Here is a 23,077-nt window from a genome sequence, read left to right on the forward strand (position 1 = left end):
TTGAAATGCAGGAGTAGGAGAGCTTGAGAAGACACACTGGAATGTGTAAGCAGAGATCATTTAAACTGTGCATAACAGAGAACATTTTCACCGTTGAGGGGAAAAACAACTTTGAGGGGCGCCTGGGTGGCTCAGTCAGTTGAGCATCCAACTTCAGCTCAGGTCATGATCTCATGGCTCGTGAGTTCAAGTCCCATATCGGGCTTGCTGCTGTCAGCTCAGAGCCCACTTGGGTACCTCTGTCCCTCTCTTTCTGCCTCTCCCCTGTTTATGCTGTCTCAAAAATAAATACACATTTAAAAAATAAAAAATAGCTTTGAGTTGTAATAATGAATTCTGGGCAGCAGTGGGGCGTTGATCAAAAACTCAATTTTAGATAAGGATTTTCACAGACAGGAATGAAATGCTTCAACAATGCAAAGCGATATTTGTTGAACCAATAAACAGTACTGCTGGAAAAAATTATTTTGCTATTAGCAGTTTTTAATATTCTTATACTCACTTAAAAAAAAAGCACTGGGTCTGGTATAACGCATAACACACCTGGTTAGAAATAATCCTTGTGAAAGCAGCATTCTGTAAGAGCCACTGTTTATTCACTTGTCCTGGGCATCAAAATCTTGTTTACAACAGTTAGGTAAGGCCTTTGAATCTGTTATAACATTACCTAGGGCAGGGGCTATTCTTTAAGTTATGACTTTATGGTGACAATAAAAGAATTGATTAACATTGAAGAACTATATGCAATTCAGTGCATATTAACCTAAGCATAAACATATGCAACAAATTATCAATGATAAACAATACAGTGAGTTTTGATAGAAAGTTCTAGATCCTCTTTATGAAGAGCCAACTGAAAACCCATTGCCAGGATGCATATGAGAACAGTGTCAGGTGAGGTCAAGTCTGGTACGGAATCTTCTTCATTCACTGCTCAAGTACCGTGAACATCCCTTGCTTGGTCCCAAGCAGCCTTCAATGGTTTTTGTTGCTCCTCTATATCAGAAACATTAAGAATATGGGCAGAAAATTATTTTCTGCTTATGAGATTGATTAAAGTTCCTTTTAAGTACCAAATCTTTATCATGAGAATTTGTAATGAGGTTTTCTTCCTCCCATGAGCTCTATCAAATGTTCATTACTGGATTTATTTATGCCAGTTGGGTGCTGGGAATGCAAACATGAAAAAGAACCCTCTACTAAAGAAATTCACAATAGAAAATCTGCCCATTGGTCTTTTCCAGAGACTTTTATAGAAATCCAGCAACCCTTTTGTGATGCTGTTTCTACAGAGAGGAGTGGTGGGGAAAGCAAGCAGCAAATTTGAAGTGGAATCAGGAACATACACTCCTATCTTCACTGGCACATCAAATTATGACCAACTTTTTAACATCCGATCAAAAACTAAGTTTTTGAAACACATACTACAGGAGAAGAACAACAAAATACTTAAGGCTTCAATGAGATCAAAGGGAAAAGTATATGTCAGCACCTAAAAGAGAACTTTTAGTACTAGTTGTATTACCAATTGATCTATCACAGCCGCTAACTCAGGAAACGGAAGAGTGAGTGCTAGACCAATAGCTCCATCCCAGGAACCCCAAGGGGGCTAGACAAAGGTAGAGTATAGCTCCTGAGTGGGTGTACCAATGCTGTTGCCAAGCAAACAGTCAACCTCATCACAAAAAAAGTCAATAACTCAATAGATGAGGGTTTGGAAAAGAGAAAGGGAAAGATTTGTTTCAGGTGTGAGCAGCCAGGGAAGGTGACAGTCCCAAGCCTTAACAATGGACCTTTCCACTCACAAGATAGACACCTACAGTTGTATAGGAGAAGTTCAGGGAGGTATGTGCAAGAGAGCAGACAGAAAACACATGATCATGGGTGGGGTCAGTGTGTTCAACCTATGTTCGTGGGCAAGGAAGGGCGCATGCTGGGGATGGTCTTCTAGGCATTCTATTGCTATCAGGGCTTTTCTGGTCTAGGGGTTGGAATGATCCAGTCATTGCAAAACATTTTAGTCAATGCCTCAAGGAAGTGCAATAAGAAATGAGCACAACGGGTTTTAGTTAGAGTATGAGTTAAAGGGTCTTGTCTATTTCTGGTTTGAACTGTTGAGGTCTATAGTTGAACAAGGGGGCTCATTGACACTTGCAGTTGCATTTGAGACATCCTAATGGCATGGACTGCACACGGTGTGCCCAACACTGTGCTTGGCATCTTATTTACTCTTCATAAGAACCCTATGAGATGCACTGTGTGATTCACACTGGAGAGCAGAGAAAACAGAAACTAAAAGGTTGTGTAACTTGCATTAGCCCATAGCAGCAGAATTCAGATTCAAACATAGGTAATGACTACCTGTGTTGTTCCATGATGGCTCCTTCCAACACTACATGCATCTGGTCAAGAACAGAGAAGCAGTATGGTTTGAACAACTAAATAATTTAGTTTCAAAAAATGATAGTCTTACCAAGTAAATGAAGGACAGAAAACACATATATGGAGATGAATGAGTGAGATTCCTGAGAACCTCTCAGAAAAACAAAGCAACAATTTAGTCATAGGTAACTTTTCCAAAAAAAAAAAATGAAGAAAACTTTCTTTGTTAAAAAACACTTCAAGAATTAGTTACCATTGCAAGGCAAGCAAAATCTGGGTGAATCCTCTGTTATTACAGTCACAGAATCAAAATATTTACAAGTAAAAGATCCTCAAAGATTTATTGTCCTCAGATTTATTCCAAGTTATTCATTTCACCAGTGAGAAAATAGAAGCCCAGGGATACTACTAATTTTATTTCAATTATCACATAAGATTATTACACTTAGAATCTTTATCATAATTTACTTAATGAGCAAGTAAATTTTTAATCTATTTTATAAATCTTCACCTCTTACTCCATATTCACCATGAGCTCAAACAATTATACTGGTCTGGAATGGAGTTGCTCTACCCCCTTGAGTTTAGGTGCTAATGAAAGCTAATTATTAATGGTACAAAGGCCAACAGGCAATTGTTTATGGGGGAAATTTCAAGAACTTCAAAGTAAATACCTAAGTAGCTATTATAACCCAAAACCCCTGAAAATCCAAGTAATTTTCTTGCTACCACCAAATTAGTGTGTGTTGGGACAGTATATGGAGAAAAGGAAAGAATCAAAATCGAAGGTGGGAGATCTGGATTATTCTATCACTACACTATTATGATACATTAGATGGAACCTTACTTTCATTACCTGTACCATGAAGGCACTGGGCCAAAGGATCCCTCCCAGCTTTAATATTTTATAATCACTGTAAGAGTTGACAAATACCAACTAAATCATATGCTCTCATCTGGAGTTTGTAGCACTGCTGTTGGCTTTTAAAAAAGAGATTAGAAATTTTTCAAACGCCTTGAGGGTGTATGTTCCCAAAGAGTTAGATTTCCTAAGGGAGATGTATTTCTTTTAATATGTTAACATATTTTATCTCTCTAGCCAAAGTATACTTATTTCATTTTTTCAGGATTAAAAATAAATCCTGACGGTACCAGTAGGCAGCAATAAGCCTGGAGGAAAAAGAATGAATAACAAAGGAAAACAATACTTATTTTGTCCCTATGCAACTTTCCACCTATGATAAAAAGAACCAGCTTTCTGCATATCCTCTTTAATTAAACTGAAGGTAAAGACCACATTTAACCATATGCTCCACTGCAGGTGATGAGCAATTAGTTTATCTTGAACTAATTTTAGAGGATGCATCAAAAAGCAAACTAAGAACCACTGTAGAGCATTTGACTCTTCATGCCTGTGTCTAGAAGGGGTCTGATTTTCTGGAAAAGCCACTGAGACAAGGAACTTGTTCATTCACCCATCCAATACATATGTTTAGCAGTCAAGTGCCACGCACTATGATAAATGCCAGGAGCACACAGATAAATGTGATTCCTGCCATTCAGGGGCCCATAATCTAGTTAGCGTCAGAGGCTCACACATAAGCAAAAAATTACAACAATGCAAAGTGTTTTTAAATGGAACAAACACAAAGCACTATCTGGAATATATATGGGGGAAAATCTTAACTCTGAACAGGAAGGTTAGGAGAGCTGCATGAAGATGACTTTGCCCTAGGTCTTGACAGATGAGTAGTCCATATGGAAATGTGGCATGTGAAAAGGCACAGAAGCAGAGAAAGGGAGGAAGAGGAAATGAATTTTAAAAAGAGAAGGTGTTATAAAATAAATTTAAAATAATTTCCCCAATCTGATGTGTATGAACTAGGATCTTATTTTCATTGTCATTTTCCTAATTGCTTATGAGGCTTAACATACTTTCGTATACACGTTCATCATTCAGACTTTCTCTTAAGCAAATTGACTATCTTCTCCGCCTATTTTTTTTTCCTGGGCAGTTTCCCTTCCCTTTATTAATTTATATGAATTCTTTATCTATTTTCGATGCTAAATCTGTTAGTTGTAAGTGTTGCAAATGTCTTCTCCTAGCTTTTCCTATTATTTTTAAAAATGATATCATTTGTCATACTCAAGTGATTTTAACTTAATTTAAATTTTATATTATTTTAATATAGACAAATTCACAAATCTTCTTCATGGTTTGTGCTTTTAAGAAACCCTCTCCTAATCCTTACATATTTTCTACTAAAAACAGTAAAGTTTTGCTTTTCATATTTCAATTCTAAATCCACGTGAAATACATTTTGTACATGAGATAGTTCCAACTTTATTTTTTTCTTCCCACATGAATAATCGATTGTCCCATCATCATGTACTGAATAATGTATCCTTTCCCAGTCTTTGTAATGTCAGCTGTTGCAGGTAGGATTCCCTGGAAGACAGACCGAGCAGAGAATCCCATGGAGAAGACTTAGTGGGAGATTTCTAAAACAACTCTGATGAGACAGCAAGGGAAGCGGGACCAGGAAGAAGGAGATGTGGCCGCAACAGAGGCCTCAGCTGATCACACACGGAGTCCTAAAGCTGGGATGGCCCTTCGCAGTTGTCCTGCATAAGGCAACAGAACTGGGCTTTTGTACTCTCACACCCACACTAGGCACTGGGTGGGGCTGTCCCTGAGGAATGGCTGGAAGCTCAGGCAAGGCAGCCCCGTTGGGCAGAAATCACCTGTTAGCCGTCAGCCAGCAACAAACACTCCCAGCAGCTAAGGAAACTGGGGTCTTGATCCAGATAGGAGGATCTGGGTGGCACACACAGTATCCACCACCCAGGCTCTGCCATATATCCTCTTTCTAATTTTATTGGCTCCCTGTTCTTTTTTTTTTTTTAAGTTTATTTATTTTTGAGAGAGAGAGAAAGAGAGAGAGAATACAAGCAGGTAAGGGGCAGAGAGAGGGAGAGGGAGACAGAATCTGAAGCAGCCTCCAAGCTCTGAGCTGTCAGTACAGAGCCTGACAGGGGGCTCGAACCCATAAACCATGATATCGTGACCTGAGCTGAAGTCAGACACTCAACCAACTGCGTCACCCAGGCACCCTTGGCTCACTATTCTTTTGGACTCTCTTTCCTATGATATAATTTCCAGATAGGTCTCCTTCCTGCTCCCTACATATAATCCAATTTGTCAACAGCCCTCCTCAAATACATAGCAATAACTATACCCAAAACCTCAGATATGTCAGACTATATGTAGTACAGTAGCACATTTTCTCCCTTGATATGAATATCTATTACTAAAATAGCCTAGCTTTTTCTTTGAATCAGCCACAGGACCCAACTGGCTCAGAATCATTACGTTGTCAACTAAAGCTGAAACAGAAATCTCTTATGTCCTTTGCTTGTAAGGTGGATATATTAATCTAAATGCAGGATGTTTCTAGTATCCTCTTGACTTTAATCTTATTACATTTAGCCTAGGAAGAATTTAGCCTAGGAAGAATTTAACAAGCTTTGATTCTGTCATCTAACACCTCTTTCCACTCAAGTTTTTCTGTGAAGTTGATTAAGAGTGCCAACAAGAGGGGCACCTGGGTGGCTCAGTTAGTTAAGCGTCTGATTCTTGGTTTCAGGACAGGTAATGATCTCGCAGTTCGTGGGCTCGAGCCCCACGTTGGGCTCTGCACTGACAAAGCAGAGCTTGCTTGGGATATTCTTTCTCTCTCAAAATAAATAATTAAAAAAAAAAGAATGCCAACAAGATATTGAAAAGAAAGAGGACAGTGGGCAGTGATGAGTCTTGTGACATGCCCATGATACCCTTCTACATTTCAAGACAAGTACACTGATTAACTATTTGCCCAGCTGCAGACCTAGCATGTTTTAATAAAGTGGTTTTCTTCCTAGTCACCTGGGACAGGAAACATCGAATGATCCTTGACTCTGTTTTGTTTTGCTTTGTTTTTCCCCTCAACTGAAAACCCAATCAGATTCATCTAGCTTTGAGTCCACAGTGATCTGGAATCTATCCCTTGTTACCGCTGTCACCAACACCATTACAGACCTTTTTGACTCTTACCCCTGTTTTCAACTGATTATGTTCTCACTATTGCCAAAACTATTTGCCGTGAAATACAAAGTTGGCAAAGTTGTGACCCTTCACAATTCCCCCCATCTGGAAAAAGTGACAGTTAAATAGTACCCTTGGGGAATAAGAACATAAATGCATCTTCTCAGAATGTAGTCTGCAGACAATGTCTACCTACTTTTAGGTCTCTTTGGCATAGAGACTATTGGGCTCAGTAAGGATAACTCACAAGTCATTATTCTTTTTGAGGCTGCCGTTTGTAATCACTGAAAGAGTGTTATTAAAAACCTGTTGTTAAGTGTGAGACTTGGAGAAGTGGTTTCTTACTCTGAGACCTGTAGCCAGGAATTGACAGAAATGGGGTATGAACTTGGGTTCCTGATTTCAAGACAGGGACTTCTTCCCCAATCCAGCTCAACTGAGCAGTTGTGTAAAGAATAGTCTGTTTTCACTGGACAGTGACATGCAGAAGAATGAACCTGGACCACTTTCTTCACCATACACAAAAATTAACTCAAAATGGATGAAAGACCTAAATGTAAGATGAAATAACTTAATGTAAGATTCATCAAAATCCTAGAGGAGAAATCAGGCAAAAACCTCTCTGACCTTGGCTGCAGCAACTTCTTACTCAGCACGTCTCCACAGGCAAGGAAAACAAAAGCAAAAATGAACTATTGGGACCCCATCAAAGTAAAAAGCTTTGCACAGCGAAGGAAACAATCTGCAAAACTAAAAGGCAACAGACAGAATGGGAGAAGGTATTTGCAAATGACAATCAGATAAAGGATTAGTATCCAAAATCTATAAAGAAGTGATCAAACTCAACACCTAAAACACAAATAATCCAGTTAAGAAATGGGCAAAGACATGAATAGACACTCTTCCAAAGAAGACATCCAGATGGCCAACTGACACATGAAAAAATGCTCAACATCACTCACCATCTGGGAAATACAAATCAAAATCACAATGAGATACCACCTTACACCCCTCAGAATAGCTAACATTAACAACTCAGGCAACAACAGATGTTGGCAAGGATGCAGAGAAAGAGGATCTCTTTTGCATTGTTGGTAGGAATGCAAGCTGGTGCAGCCACTCTGGAAAACAGTATGGAGGTTCCTCAAAAAATTAAAAATAGAACTACCTATGACCCAGCAATTACACTACTAGATATTTATCCAAAGGATACAAAAATATAGATTCAAAAAGGTACATGCACTCCAATGTTTATAGCAGTATTATGAACAATAACCAAACTATGGAGAGAGCCCAAATGTCCATCGACTGATGAATAATGGATATAGAAGATGTGCTGAATATACACAATGGAGTATTACTTGGCAGTCAAAAAGAATGAAATCTTGCCATTTGCAACTATGTGGATAGATCTAGATAGTAGTATGCTAAGCGAAATTAGTCAGAGAAAGACAAATATATGACTTCACTCCTATGAGGACTTTAAGATACAAAATAGATGAACATAAGGGAAGGGAAGTAAAAATAATATAAAAGGAGGGTGGGGGACAAAAACATAACAGACTCTTAAGTATGGAGAACAAACAGAGGGTTATTGGATGGGTGTAGGAGGGGGGATGGGCTAAGTGGGTAAGGGGCGTTAAGGAATCTACTCCTGAAATCATTGTTGTACTACATGCTAACTAACTTGGATGTAAATTAAAAAAATAAATTAAATAAAAATAAAAAAAAAAGGATGGTCTGTTTCATATGAAAAGTAAGAAAACTGAAGTTTCAAAATGCAGGTGAGTTCTAAGAGGGCAGCCTCCATATCTCTGAAAGTAAAATACTACCCAAAGGACATAGGAAGTGATTTTTCTCCAATAACACAGAGGCTAACAAATAACAACTTCTTTGGCAAAGAGGCAAATGCTTTCTTGACTCAGGCTTTTGGTGAGATTAGTCATATATTAGCATATGATTTTCCAAGACACTTGTTCTTAAAGAATTGGAAAGACGATAACAAAATAGTAGCACTGCTTTTTAGAATAAAGCTGCAGATGTGTGACTGTAATATTTTAATTACTTAGTCAAAATCCTATGACTCCACCAGTATTTGCTGATAACATGGAACTGATTATAAAAGCGACATACTGAAAGCCTAATGGACACTTAACTACGATTTGGAGAAGTAGCACCTTGGACCACATGGCAGCAGCTGGCCCTTGGCAGGCATTGACAGATATTTGAAGACATCTGTGTTGATGCCAGGATGGTTAATATGATTAACAGTAAAAAAAAAAAAAAAGTGATCACAGCAACAAATGTTAAACAGGAAAATATTCAAGAATAGCCTCTACTTTCCTGTATTAAAGCAATGCACAATAGTTGGTTGGCAGAAGGCTAACAAAATTTAAAAACTTGTACATGTTTACAGGTGCATAGATCCTTATATCTGGTAAGTTCTGTAATATTCAAAATCATCACAAATATGGCTAAGTGGATATTCAATTATTTCTTTAAAAAAATTTTTAATGTTTATTTATTTTTGATAGAACACAAGTGGGGAAGGAGAAGAGAAAGAGGGAGACACAGAACCTGAAGCAAGCTCCAGGCTCTGAGCTGTCCGCACAGAGCCTGATGCGGGGCTTGAACCCACAGACCATGAGATCATGAGCTGAGCCAAAGTCAGATGCTCGACCGACTGAGCCACCCTAAATTCAATTATTTCTTGAGTATAATTCATCTATGTCATTTTGCTCTAATAAAATATTTGCACTTAAAGGATTCTAAATTCGTGTAACATAGCTATACATTAGTATAATTGTTTATGTTTTCAATCTTAGTTTCCATGAAAGTGGTTAAGCACAGACACCTTGTCCCCTACCCCCAGAATTTCTGATTCAATAGATCTGGGGGATGGGGCCTGAGAAACAGCATTTTAACAAGTCTCCACGTGTGGCTAATAATGTTGCTTGTCCAGGGACCACACTTCGAAAACCGCTGTTCTGTACCACCCTGACCCTCCCTCCCACTGGTTCCTATAATCACATATCATTTGGCTATTGATAAATCTCTTGTGCATGAAAGATAAAAATTCATTCAACAATTAGTTATTGAGCCAGCATTTACATAACATATGCTGGTAAGCTATATCAGACATGTCTCTATATATTAGAGACAGAAAGATGAATAAAGTTAGTCCCTGCATCCATGCACTTTATATTCTAGACAGACATGTAAACAATCATGATGCAATGTGATAAACACCATATGTAAAGCTTCCTGAGAGTAGAATGAAAGTGTTCACTCCACAATGAGGGGAATCAAAAGGCTTTATAGTGGAGACAACACTTAGGACTTTAAAAAAACATATATTTATTTTGAAACAATTTTAGATTTACAGAAGTTACAAATAGAGTTCCTTATATACCTCAGCTTCCCGACATTACACAGATGTTGACATTTTGCACATGCAAGGTTAAGATGGATTTTGAAGGGTGCCTACCAATTTATTAGGGTATCCCATGTAGAGAAATCATATATGAATACAACCATTGAGACAGGATACACTAATAATATCTGAACATTTTTGGAGAATTATGTGCTAGACATTGTGCCAAGCCCTTTAAGCATAGCATATCACTCAATCCTTACAACATCCCATAAGTAGTTATTATACTATCTACTCTGTGGATACTACCATCGCTCCCCTTTTCATGAGGAAACTGAAGCTGTTGTCAATCTTCTAGTAGGTAGCAGAACTGGGGTTTGACAATAAAATGTTCAACTTCGGCACACACCCTCTTAACCAGTGTAGGACGATATATGATCCAGAAATGGAAATCAAAAGTCCATTGTGTATACAGATTGTGTTACATTAGGGAAAGTTGTAGGCACAGGGTTCTGACAGCGGAAGCAAAAGACCAGAAAAGGAAAAGAAAATTCTAGATAATGGAAAGATACTGTGGTAGGCAGAGTTCCAAAATAGTCTCCTAGATTCTTGTTCCCTGGGGGACATGCCTACAATGATCCCCTCTCCTTGAGTGAGCAGGGCAGAACTTGGTGAAGATGATGGCATGGCACGTCCATGATTCAGTTAAGTTGTATGACAAAGGCAAAGGAATTTTCAGATGTAACTGAGGTCCCTGATATTACCATACTGCTGTCCTGGTTTGGGGGCCTCAACTTCTCCTGCCATGTCTGCCCATTCCTTTCTGGGTCTTGACTTCTGCTTCCACTCTTAGAACCCTGCCCCATAACCCATTCTTTAAGGATTCTGCTCTTCTAGGTAATAACAGGAGCCTTATGGGCAAACTGATATGACTTAGTTTTGTGTGTAGCTTTTGGAAATCAATCACGCAGCCTCAAATTATATTGGCATAATACACAACCATTCTAGCAACAGTGCTTTCTTTCGCACAGAAGGCAAACTTCAATGGTGGGTGTCAAGCACCCGGCAAGTGGGCCATTTAGGGACCCCATGAATCACAGCTTAGAAGAGTTATGAGAACATGCCCAGCCTTCTATTTCACCAGCATGTTGGGTGGTAAAGTGTACCTTGGTGAAAATGTGCTGGTCTTTGTTCACGCATAACACAACATGGTTAATCTGTGACCAGCAAAATGCATGAAACCGTAAGCCATCTCTGGTTTCCATTTCAAATTGAATCACTTGACTATCCTTCAGTAACTGGCTTTGAGAGTAAAGTAAGTCTCATTTTAATATTTAAAAAAGGTCTGTTCCAGTAAAATCAATCATGTTGTAAAGTTATTCCAATTAAGAGGTTTTTTGTTCACAAAAACACTTGGCTTTGTGAAGTGTTTCACAAATTTAATTTCATTTAATTTCATTCCCATCCTCTGGGTATGTTCTGATTCCTAAATCTATGCAGAGATTAATAGTTTTAATGTTGCTTTAAAAATAAAGCATCGTCTACCAAAATACTATGATAGTAATCACCTAATATGGTATGAAACCATTTCCATTCTGTTTAGCATAAGACAAATGGGACAAATTTGCCCCTGTTACCAGTTTGCAAATCATGTTTTCTCATCATTCACCAACTCTAACTCACTCTTCCTTTTTCTTTCAACAAAAACATTCATTGAATCCATGCCATGTGTCAGTTATTGAACCTGATTCCAGGTAAATAATGATGAATGTGACACCTTTCCTGTCCTTGAGGAGGCCTTTTTGTTGTTGTTGTTGTTCCCTGTCATGCTGTGCATGCTCCAACAGCACCTGGAGTAGGGACCCTTCATCTACAAGTTTGTTACACTCTTTTGTGTAGAGCCTGCCTTTAACATCTTAAGGTAATTTTAATAAACTTTCCCTTTCAATTTTCACAGTGTTTTTTTCTTATAGTTCCATCTCTCCCTACAACCCAGGCATGAGTCCAGGGGGCTGGGTCAGCAGAGAATCTACAGGACTTACGTTATGCTATTTTTGGTGTTGCCCCACCCCCTGAGGCGGGTATCTTGCTCATGTGCCTCAAATCTTGCTTTCCTTAGGATGAGCCCTGCCCTGTAACCGTCCTCTGAGCACTCAAGCTAAAGCCTCTTGACAGCTCTAACCATCTAATTACCCAGGCATGCCTAGACCTATGTCTGAATCCTAGAGAGACTATGCTCATGCTCAAGCTGTACATGTTATTTACTCTCTCCACAATTCCTCTGGGCTAACTTGGAAAACAACAGCTTTAATCAACCACAGGATTATTTTTGGGTTCTCCCTCCAAGTGCAAAATTCAACCTCAAAACTTTAACTTGGATTTAAAACAAACCAGCAAAAAACATGTATCATAACATTTTAGGGAACATACATGAAACTCAGATGATCCAACTTACTGCCTCATCGTGGATAAAACTATGTCTGTCACGTGAGTCACGAAAATCTGAACCTCAATGTCAAAAGCCCCCACTCACTTGCTTAGTGTGAAATCCAGTCTTTCCTCAGGCTCTTCCTCATCAGCTATGCCCTCCACTGGTCTCACAAGGTCTCCGTGCTCAAGGGCCTGGCCGCTCCTGCCACCCTCTGCTCTGTGGCTCTGTCACTCTCTGCCCTTGGGTTTCTAACAACCTCTTCCAGACTATTGAAGCTGGCTCAGCAGGAAAGTTCCTGCCTCTCTTGAACAGCTCCTCCACACTCACTGCAAGACTGCTGGGCTTCTCTTGACAAAGTTACTCCTCCCCTTCATGCCAGAGCCCCTTCCCCCTGGTGTATGGGGGCATTTGTAGGAAGAGGAGGAAACGTCTATGCACACAGTTTGGGCCCAGACTTATTCTCTCGTGATGCTTCTTCTCCTTCCACTGTCTGTTGTTCTTCTCTATTGCTCAATATCTTTTAAGGACCCCACAGTCCCTCTATATCCGATACATGTGTGAATCCCAATTCTAACCTACTTTCCAGTTCTTTCCTGTAAGGCTCTGGGGCATATAGAAAGCATCTGGGTCCACATACTGGAACAATCCATGACTGTGGGAAAAGCTTGAAGAGCCTCCTGTTAAGAGCGAAGAAACTCCAGAACATGCCACAGCAGGAGGCTGAGCTACCAGGGCACACAGAGAAACTCTAGGAGGATGGTATGGCCCAATATCACAGCCCAGAGGCCACAAAAATTTACTAAGTAATATGGTTGCATCAGTATTTAAGAACTATCTAATGGGAGTCACTGTCCTTGTAAGTGATCAGAAAGAAGATAAAGTAAAAGAGGCAGTAGGAATCATTTACCTGATGGAGCTACCAAGAGGAAGAAAGTAGGCCCAGGAGGTGTCTACTGTTTTCAGAAAGCAATCTCTCCCAGAAGAGTCCATGAGGAATAAAACAAAACAGGCACCTTTGAAATTCAGTACTTTGCTTTATCAATTTGATAAAATGCCTTTGATACAATTACCACCTTAAAAGCTTGTTGTTGTTTTTTTTAATGTCCTAACCAATAATGCTATGAAGCTGAATGATTGAATTATGTGACAAAAAAAAAAAAGTATCTATTCTAAAAAATGGTTTTCTCTTTTAGATTTTTCATGGCTCTTACTTCTAATCACAGAACTAATTCTGTCATTTCTACGTGTCTTTAGAATTACATTAGACGGATGTGTGTTGCCGGGGACTGCAGACTGCCACTCTTTTAGATTTTTCATGGCTCTTACTTCTAATCACAGAACTAATTCTGTCATTTCTACGTGTCTTTAGAATTACATTAGACGGATGTGTGTTGCCGGGGACTGCAGACCTTACATCTTGTGCTCCAAATCCAAGAATAGAAAAGAAACAAGTGAAAAACAATTCAGTAGAAGGTGCTATCCTCAAAACACAATTGGATATTAATCTGGGAAAAACTCACATACATAGAGCTGGCTCAGGATTTTAAAACCTTAAATCTTGGTCCTGGTCCTGGCTTTTGAAACATCCTGTCTTTTGAAAAACAGGATTTGAATGAGAGAAACACCCATCATTTATTTTACATGGAAATTCACTTCAAAATACAAATTGTTCATTGGTAGAAAATCTACTTCATATTTCATATGCTAATGAGCTATTCTTAATTTGCAATAATTAAGACAGATATTTTTAAATTCTTTTTGTGCTTTTCACAAAAAGCAACCAAACACAATGTGATATCAATCATTGTTAAGTATGAGAGCTTCGTTTTTAAAAACCAGATAAGTTTTTCTAAATCCATGGACTGAAACCTGTATCACAAGATCTTCTAATTCTTTTAACTTCCTCTATTTTTGAATTTTTCACAATAAAACCGTCAACCTACTTAAATTTAGAGGTATGAAGGTCATATGACAAAGAAATGAAAGGTGCAATTATCATTTATTACCAAGATAACCGCTGCTTTGTACCAAAACATCCACCATACAGCCTTCATTACCTTGTTGCTCATTTAAAATACCATTCTGTCTTCCTGCATTTCTTGGTCTTCACCTATCTGCATCATCTTGTCTTCCTTTTGCCCCTCCAGATCCACTCTCCACCATTCTCCGCCTGCTCCTAGCCCTGGAAGGCTGACCTTGCAGACCACATCCATCGGCTCCCTTACACTCTGCCTTCTGGCTGATTCAGTTAGAGGTGTCCATGCAGAAGATCAAAGGAGAGAATGGCCAGGATATTCATTCCCACAACTTCCTCTCTGTAAGGTGCCTCTACCAGAGGCCACTGCTGCTGCCATGTGATCCCCTCTGTGAAGCTCCCCTCTCTGGGTTCCAGTGACCACTGCTTCCCTTGCTCGCAACCTCAGGCCGGGGGTATCTATTCCCTATCAGGACCTTTTCTAGCAGGAGCCTTTATAAAGTTCCTTCTTCTCTTGGTTTCTGGATAATGCTCCATCCTGTCCTAATCCTCCCTGCCTGACTAGTCTTTTGTGGGCACTGCTTTCCCAGCTCACTAGCAAACTGTATTTCCCTGAGCAAAGTAATCTCAGCGCTGAGCTTCTCGCCCTATTAAAGGATATGGGGAAAATACGGGAAAGGGTACTTTAGTTATAATCCTACTACACACATATGTAATCATGCTAGGTGCATTTGTTCTCTCTTTAAAAAGTAGTTAAAATTTTTTCAGTATTTATTTTTGAGAGAAAGAGAGAGAGAGCATGAGCAGGGGAGGGGCAGAGAGAGGGAAGGGCAGAGAGAGAAAGAGGGGCAGAGAGGGGCTTCAGAGGATCTGAAGCCAGCTCTGTGATTACAGCAGAGAACCCAATGCAGGGCTCGAACTCATGAACCGTGAGATGATCTGAGCCACAGCCAGATGCTTAACCGACTGAGCCACCTCTTTAGAAGGTAGTTAAATCACTCTGTAAAAGGAGTAGGTATATGATGAAATAGGGAAAGGGGATTAAGAGGCACAAACTTAAAGTTATAAAATATGTAAGTCATGAAGATAAAAAGTACAGCATAAGGAATATAGTCAATAATATTATAATAATGTTGTATGGCAGCAGACGGTAACTGTGCTTACACTGGTATTGCGTAATGTCTAGAATTTCTAATCACTATGTTGTACACCTGAAACTAATATAACATATATGTCCACCATACTTCAATAAATAAAAGACAACCATTTTAAAAGTATTTCAATCACCCTTTAAAAGCCATAAAAGTGATACATCTACTGTAACCAGTGATGTAATGTAAAAATATATAAAGAAAAGTTACATGGGGCGCCTGGGTGGTTCAGTCGGTTAAGTGCCTGACTTCAGCTCGGGTCATGATCTCATGGTTCGTGGGTTAAAGCCCCACATTGGGCTCTGTGCTGATAGCTGAGAGCCTGGAGCCTGCTTCAGATTCTGTGTATCCCTCTCTCTCTGGCCCTCCCTGGCTCGTGCTCTGTGTTTCTCTGTCTCTCAAAAATAAATAAATGTAAAAAAACAAAAAAATTAAGAGAAAAGAAAAGAATTTATTCTCTTCCCCGATGCTTCTGGATCCTTCCCCTTTACCTCATTCCCCACCTTCACCATGCTTTTCCCCCAGACAAAGAATGTGAGCAGCCTGGTCAATCTTTTTCTATACCCGTCTCCATGATATTCAAGCTCATACCAAACATGTATTCACTCATATGTGGAGAGGGGTGATACTTGCCTTTACAAAAACTGCAAGCACACTACACATTACCTTGCAACTTGCTAGATAGATACAGATCTAGTTCAACACTTTGAACAGCCTCATAATACTATACAGTAGAAATGTACTAGAATTTATTTACCCATTTCTCTACTGATGGAATTCAAATTTTTTCAGCTATTTTTGCCACCACAAACAATGCTACGGTAAACACCCTTATGCATCTATGTTTACTAGTGCATCTATTTATGTAAACCAAATTCCAAAATGTAGGGTTGCTAGGTCAAAGTTACCTATAGTTTCAAATTCCACCCCCTTACTTTCTTAAAAGTATATAGCAATGTGTTTCTTGTTTAATTCTTATATTTGTTTTATACGGATATGATATGATACATGTAATTTCTGAATCTTATTTGCTCTCTTACCATGAATTACAGATAACTTTCTGTGCACTATATGCTTTCTGCAGTGATCTTAAATGGTTGCATGTGCCCATTAATATTATGAAGTGTCTTTACGTTTTTACTGGAACTGTATCAAACCTTAGTATTATTGTGGAAGAATTTCTATCCACTCCTTGTAAAAAACACTTACAGAGACAGAAGTTTTGAAAGTAGCATCAGATATTAAAACAACTATTCCAAGTGTTCTTCTCAACTCCTAATCAGTTGACATGAACTATGTCTTTTGATGGGCCCCAGAATCGATCAAGTGACTCACAATTTCAAGCAGAACTACGCCTGGGGCATCTGCTTCTACCATCGCCTCAGTGACTTCAATCAGGGGACAAAGATCATGAGGTTGCCAAGGAGCACACAGAAACCCGGGGCGTTTTCCTAAGTGTGGTGAGCCAAATTCCATGTGATTCTTCTGGCATTAAAAAGGGTCTATTTCAGATCAAAGGTAGAAAGAAAGCCATCAAAACAGAAATGAATCCCAGCTTCAAGGATACCACTGTGTAGGTTAGCACCACTAGAGTCCCTCTAGGTTTGAGAAAATACCCCATTCCACAAAGGCTTGGGAACATTTGGCAGCAGTTTCCATCCCAAAATAAAATACTATAAAACCAATCCCAAAGGGAGAGTGGGGAGAAGGCAATGTGTCTGTTGAGGGGAGGGCATAAGAAGACAAATCTGGCCACCGTTCATTGTTAGTATATTCTCTATTTGATCATATCACCACCAGACAAGAAATCCCTGTGTATAGCCCTTGGAATGAAGAATTAAGAAAACTGCAAAGCAAATAGGAGGTGGACCAGTAGCCTCTGTGATGCCTTCATGCTATTTCCTCTGTGGATGGTAATACTGGCTTTCACTCTTAGTTCTGTGAGAAGGAGAAGCAGATTTCACTCTTTTCTGAGAATTACTACATGCCCATAACACTAAAGAGTCCTCCAACTGGAAACAGATCTGATTACTTTTGCCAGACTTAATCTCTTACTTGAGCAGTTAATGAGAGCTTTCAATAATCTTAATCACATCACTTCAATAAAATACCTAGATGTGATTTCCACAGGAAATAAATGTCCACAGACCATAAACTCAACCTGGTTAATAGCTAACATGGGAGACAGGTGGGAGTTCGACTCAGATAAAGGGCCACGGTGCAGTGACAGTAAATGAATTACGTCCCCTTGCCCCCTCCACCCACCATCAGGGCTGCTGGGGACTGTCTGAGGCCTCCGCTGGGAAAGAGTGACAGGGGAAATAAAATGAAAGGCAGCTGGAAGCAGGAAAATTCTCCCGTATATGGACCCACGGGCAGCCGAAAGTCACTGAAGGACCCAGAATATGAAGAGAACTCATGACCCCAAAAAAGGGGAATTCGAGGGAGAAGGTCACAGGACCATAGGATATAAATCAAAGACCCACTATCTGAAGAACCCCCGCCCAGGGATGGCAACAAGAGACAATATTTGGAGGCCTCAGAGGAAGGTCCCAGCAGAAGGGAAGTCACCCATACCGGAAGAAACAGTCTCTCCCACTCCTATCCTCCTTCTTTCCAATTCTTTCTTTTATAAGGTTAAAAGAACATTGTAATGATTCTAAGGACTGGCTCCTAAAGTGCTATGGAAGGCTGGGGCCAAAGTAAAGGATATGGTTCTGAGCAATTGTATAGAGAGGCCAAGGGAAAGTGTGACCACCCACTGAACTTACCCCTCAGTGGGTTTATGGTCAGTCACCATAGAAACCGTGTGCCTGCCTTGACACAGATACAACAGAGCTGTTATAATATTTTTCATACAGAAAATCGGCAACAAGATAAAAAGATAATTCTTAATCAGGAAAAAAAAGATTTACTGAAGCTCAACGTTAAATATGCCCAGTTTCTGGATGAGGGACGCACACAATCCTAGAATTTGGTGTGATTTCTTGAAAAGAACCTTTAGAGTCGAAGCAGCTATTCCACACCCAAGCCTCCAGAAGTCACTCATCTAATAACTGCACAGACTTCCCTTTCCAAGAATTTCAAAGGCTCCAGCATCCGTACAGAGAGAGAATTCTCATCACTAGGGTTCTATGATACATGATATAAAATCTGTAATTCTATATGGCTTTCCTGGTGAAGCATATTAGTTATGTCACAAAAGCAACAAGTCTTCTCAAAATAAGATCAATATATCACAGACACAAGATCAAATGCATTTACCCCATGTTCATAAAGAATCACGCCTGGATCGATGACTTAGAGAAATTTTTAAAATGTCAAGAGTCAGACAAACAGAAAGCTGTTGAAATTCCTCTTTCCCAGATGGACATTTTTATCTCAAAAATAGTGCATGAGGTTTTCTCTAACCTCGAAGAGACCATATATCGTATTACGACCCATTCCCCGGACAAAGCAATGACCACATGCTGTGGGAGGACCCCCCCTCGAAAAGACTCCGTCACCTGCACAGCGGCATTTGAAACCCTGAGCCCCTGGCCACGTTGGCCTGGACAAATAAATGTAAGGAATACTGGAGAGGCGCTTTTTAAACCCTGTCTTTTTCGGTCTTACTGAATCTGCTTTATAGAACCCTTAAAATTATTTTCATGTAAAATTTTAAATCACATTAAACACATAAGCCAGATTAGCTCTTTAGGACCCACAAGTAAAAAATAACAGTAAAATAGGCCATAAGTAAAATAGAATACACATTACTTCATACCCATTTGGGAAACGAAGAGTTAAAGGAAACAAAGAAAGAAAATCAGAACCAAGTTTCTTCAACAAGAGAGACTGAATTCATCCCTCCTCTAGTACAAAAAGAAAGTCTTTGTCATAAAGTAATGATGCTTATAAAACTGATTATTAAAAAACAAAAACGAAAAACCTGTAACAACAGACACGTCGCGCTTTCCCCCTTCTGCTTAGGGAATCCCAACAAACCCGAGCTACTCCAGCAGCATGAACAGCAGAATTTAGGTCAAGGGGCCAATTACCCAGCAGAGGCATCAAAGGCAGAGACAAGTCGCTACTTCTTTCTGCTAGTCCCTGTTTCCTTTGAGAGTCCTGAGGTAAGCAACCATGGAGGCAGCTTTAGAATATGCCAAAATAAAGTATTTTTTTTTAAATGTTTACAAAATATTGCTCCTAGGAGCCACTTAGACCCCTGACCCTGTAAGTCAGCACCATCTACACCGTCTCCACACTCTCCTAGGTCACTCCCGCTTCTCTTGCCTCAACGTGAACTCACAGACCTGGTTAAGTAGCCAGGCCCTAAAGAGCATGAGCAGATTACAGTTTGTGACCCGCCCAAGAACAGATGCAAAGTATCTCACACGGGGACTTACCTGGAGGTGACTGGTACTGGGGCCGAGCTGTGGTCTTTCCGGGCCCCAAGCCCTTTTCCAAAGGTTCCCCAGACGCCAAGCGAGGTTGGCCTGCTCCAAGGGAGGTCGAGCTGGCTCCTTTGGTCTCCGTGACCTTTGCAGAGGTTGGTGGCTCCAAGGTGTCAGCAGAGGAGGACCCAGAGAAAGTACTGCTCTTTCTGCCAGGAGAGTCATCGGGAGCCGCTTCCCTCTCACCAGGCAGCGGAGGGAGCTGGAGGACCCTGTGATGCTGCCGAGGGCTGGGAAGCCTTGGAGAAGGAGGCGAGGGAACAGGTGACATCCGTGTGTATGCACAGGACTGAGAGGATGAATTATTCAGCGGCATGCTGAGGGCTGCCAGGGCTGGGGGGGACGGTCTCTTCTCATCGCCTCCGGGTTGTGACCAGTCAGGGCCTACACTGGGGGGCGGATCCAGAAACAAGGTTTTGTGACCCTTCAGAGGCATCCCAGCTTTCCTCTTGCTTCTGGTTTCTGGGAGGGTGTGGGTGGCTGGCGTGCTGAGGGGGAAGCCCAGCCTTTTCCCCTCGGTGGCTTCATCTACCTTCTCACTCTCTATCACCTTCAGCAGGACCTTGTTCACAGCGCCTTCGGCGCTGGCTGGGATACGTTCCCTGTCTGATGCCTGCAATGACCTGTCTCCGTGCTGCTCCGTGCCCGGCCACCTGCAACCCTGAGTCCCGGCCTCGGCTCCAGGGAGGGTGAACAAGTCCGCTCTGGGTATAAACTCAGCTTGGGCTGCTGGGCAAATGGCAACGCTTTCCTCACTCTCAAGATGTGTTTTAACTACTCTTTGCACCTGAGTGGACAGGTCCTGGACTTTGGCCACCACTTTGGAAATAGGCTTCTTCCCGCATGTATGCTCACCAGACTTCTCCCTCCGGCCCTTTTCTGCCTCTGGATGTTGCTCAGGGTCCTCACGACGTTCAGACAAATCTGTTTGCTGGTGCGCCAGCCTGCGTGGGCCCCTCTTTGGCACTCTAGCACCACTATCATCTCCTGGCTCTGTGGAGCTGCAGTCAGGGGGCAGCCCTCCTCTTCCAAACCCAGTGCCCTCAGAAGTCTTCCTGAAGCTCCCACTGGCGTCCAGTGCACCAGGGATCTCTGGGGGACAGCTCCCTCTCCACTGTACGGAAGACGTGAACGCCCCACTTGGGAGCAAGTTGCCTTTCTCCTCTAGAAGCCAAAGATTACGCCTTGTTCGAGAAATAGGAAGGGAGTTACTGGAATAGATTTGGTCCTTCCCCATCTGAGGAGCCGATTCCTGGCCCCCACGCCCTTTTCTTCTTGTCCTCTTCTGTGGAAGCACCTGAAAGCTTCCTCTCCTTCCACCAAACCTCCGGGGCTTTTTGTTCCCATGGGCGCTCCTCTTATTGAGACAGCCCACGGGGGGCTCACCCGGCCAGTCACCAACACTCTGGAAACAGTCGTCCTCAGGGGCCAGGCTCACGGACAGCTCTGGTAGTTTCCCCTCCTGGCTCCCCATCGTAATCCCCAGGATGTGGTCTGAGCTCAGCAGATTGGCCAGAAGTCTCTCCCTCTCTGCTGTGAGTTTGTACAGCTCAGTTAAAATGTCTTTTGTGGGAGTTTGCTTGAAAAATATGTCGCCTGGATGTTCATTCGGCTGCAGGGTGAGGCTGATGACGTCTGACCCCTCCCTGACTTGGTAGCAGTTATGAAACCCTTTATTGGATCTGTCTAGAGTTACAGTGCCCTTGTATGAAAATCCTCTGACTTCCCCCCTTGGAAGATAGAAGCTGATGTAGCAGACTTCAGTAATGGGCTTACGCAATTGGAGGGTGCAGTGAGTGCCTTCCATTATGCCTACCTAATTATTCATGCCTTGGAGATGCTGGTCTGTGGTCAGGCTTCCCAGGCTCCGGTGGTAGGGCATGTGATGGTGGCTAGGCAGGGAAAGCAGCTGACAATCATCTCCAGCAACAAGACTGCCTGGTAGAAGAACAGGGGAAGAAAGCAGCTTGTGTAACAGACTGCATAAATCACAAGCCAACATCAATCAAAGCATAGTCATGACCTACCCATCCTCTCTGGCTGGCCTCAACCGACTCAACTCACACCAGCCAGAAAGCTGACTGCAACCTCTTCCCCACTCCCATCCCACCCTGGACCAGAGTTTTTCTACAGCCGAGGGTTGGGAGAGCGCTCTAATTTCAGCCCTAAGACAAAAGTTCCTTTTCCCCACAAGGGAAATCACAATATACCCTAGAGCAGGTCTGTCAACTTCTCTAGGCTTCAGTTTGTGTTTTTCTATGAAACACAACTAATAGACCTCCCAGAAATCCCACAGAAAAGGGACTTTGAGATCCTTAGAAAACATAGACATTTTAAGAACTTGTGTTTGCAATATTTGCAAAAATGAGTCAAGCTTTTTTATCTCCAAAAAGTACTTGTTAACATTTGAGATTAATTATCTATTTCACTTAAAGCAGTATAAGGGAAAGGTATTCGGCCACAAATTTGGAGTCTTTCCTGAATACAACTCACATATCTTTGCCAAAACAGTTAAAAGTGAAAATTTTTAAGTTTGAAATTTAATTAATTCAGGGGTCTTAATCAAGACTGTTTGTCATTTTTCCAACTTCTTGCCCATTTAAGGCCAAATGGAAGGACAGAGAAAAAGCAAATATCTATATGCTACTGCTGGCCTTGTATGGACTTTCCATGTCTTTACCAAAAAAAGGAGCTGAAAAGTCACATAAGCAGTGAAGATGGCTGTTCTCTCCTGAGATCTGAGGAATACCAGGAATGTCTTTGTGGCTAACGTCCTCCTCTCCCCCCAGACCAAGAAATATGGAGCTTAGAATTCTGTATTACAACACTTCACGTTGTAATACAACAAAACAAGCATTTCCTAGTCTTCAAGACTTCCATGGCCAAACGACGTTCCCCCTGGGAAAGGGTAACACAGTAACCACTTATTCATCATTGATATCCTTTGGGAATTATTTTCCTCAGATACTTTATAACTAGTTCTAAATAAGAAAAAACTACAGAAAAGTACATTTTGAGTGGCAGAAGAGAGAAAGGAGAAAAGAGTTTTGTAACAGAACCTCCTTGAGGAAGACAGATAAAAAGTGATAAAAATGAAGGTTAAAAAAATGCACACATCTGGTCAACCCACAAGTGCCAGGAGGACTGAGAGTACTCAGAGAAAGGGAAAGTGGAACACCATTTCAAAGTGCTAAAAGAAAAGATGTGTTAAGCCAGAATTTTATATACAGCTAAAATAGTCC

At 41.1% G+C, this 23,077-nt stretch overlaps 1 protein-coding gene across 1 annotated transcript in view; it reads right to left on the reverse strand.

Annotated features, from left to right (window-relative positions):
• FMN1 (formin 1) overlaps positions 1–23,077 on the reverse strand; it is a 431,558-nt gene that overhangs the window by 374,175 nt on the left and 34,306 nt on the right. The window contains exon 3 of the mRNA XM_043555724.1: positions 19,788–21,773. Coding sequence (XP_043411659.1) covers positions 19,788–21,642 — 1,855 coding nt within the window. The 5' untranslated portion in view covers positions 21,643–21,773. The remainder of the gene's footprint in view (positions 1–19,787; positions 21,774–23,077) is intronic.

This window comes from Prionailurus bengalensis, chromosome B3, assembly GCF_016509475.1.
Source record: "Prionailurus bengalensis isolate Pbe53 chromosome B3, Fcat_Pben_1.1_paternal_pri, whole genome shotgun sequence".
In the NCBI taxonomy this organism is placed as follows: domain Eukaryota; kingdom Metazoa; phylum Chordata; class Mammalia; order Carnivora; family Felidae; genus Prionailurus; species Prionailurus bengalensis.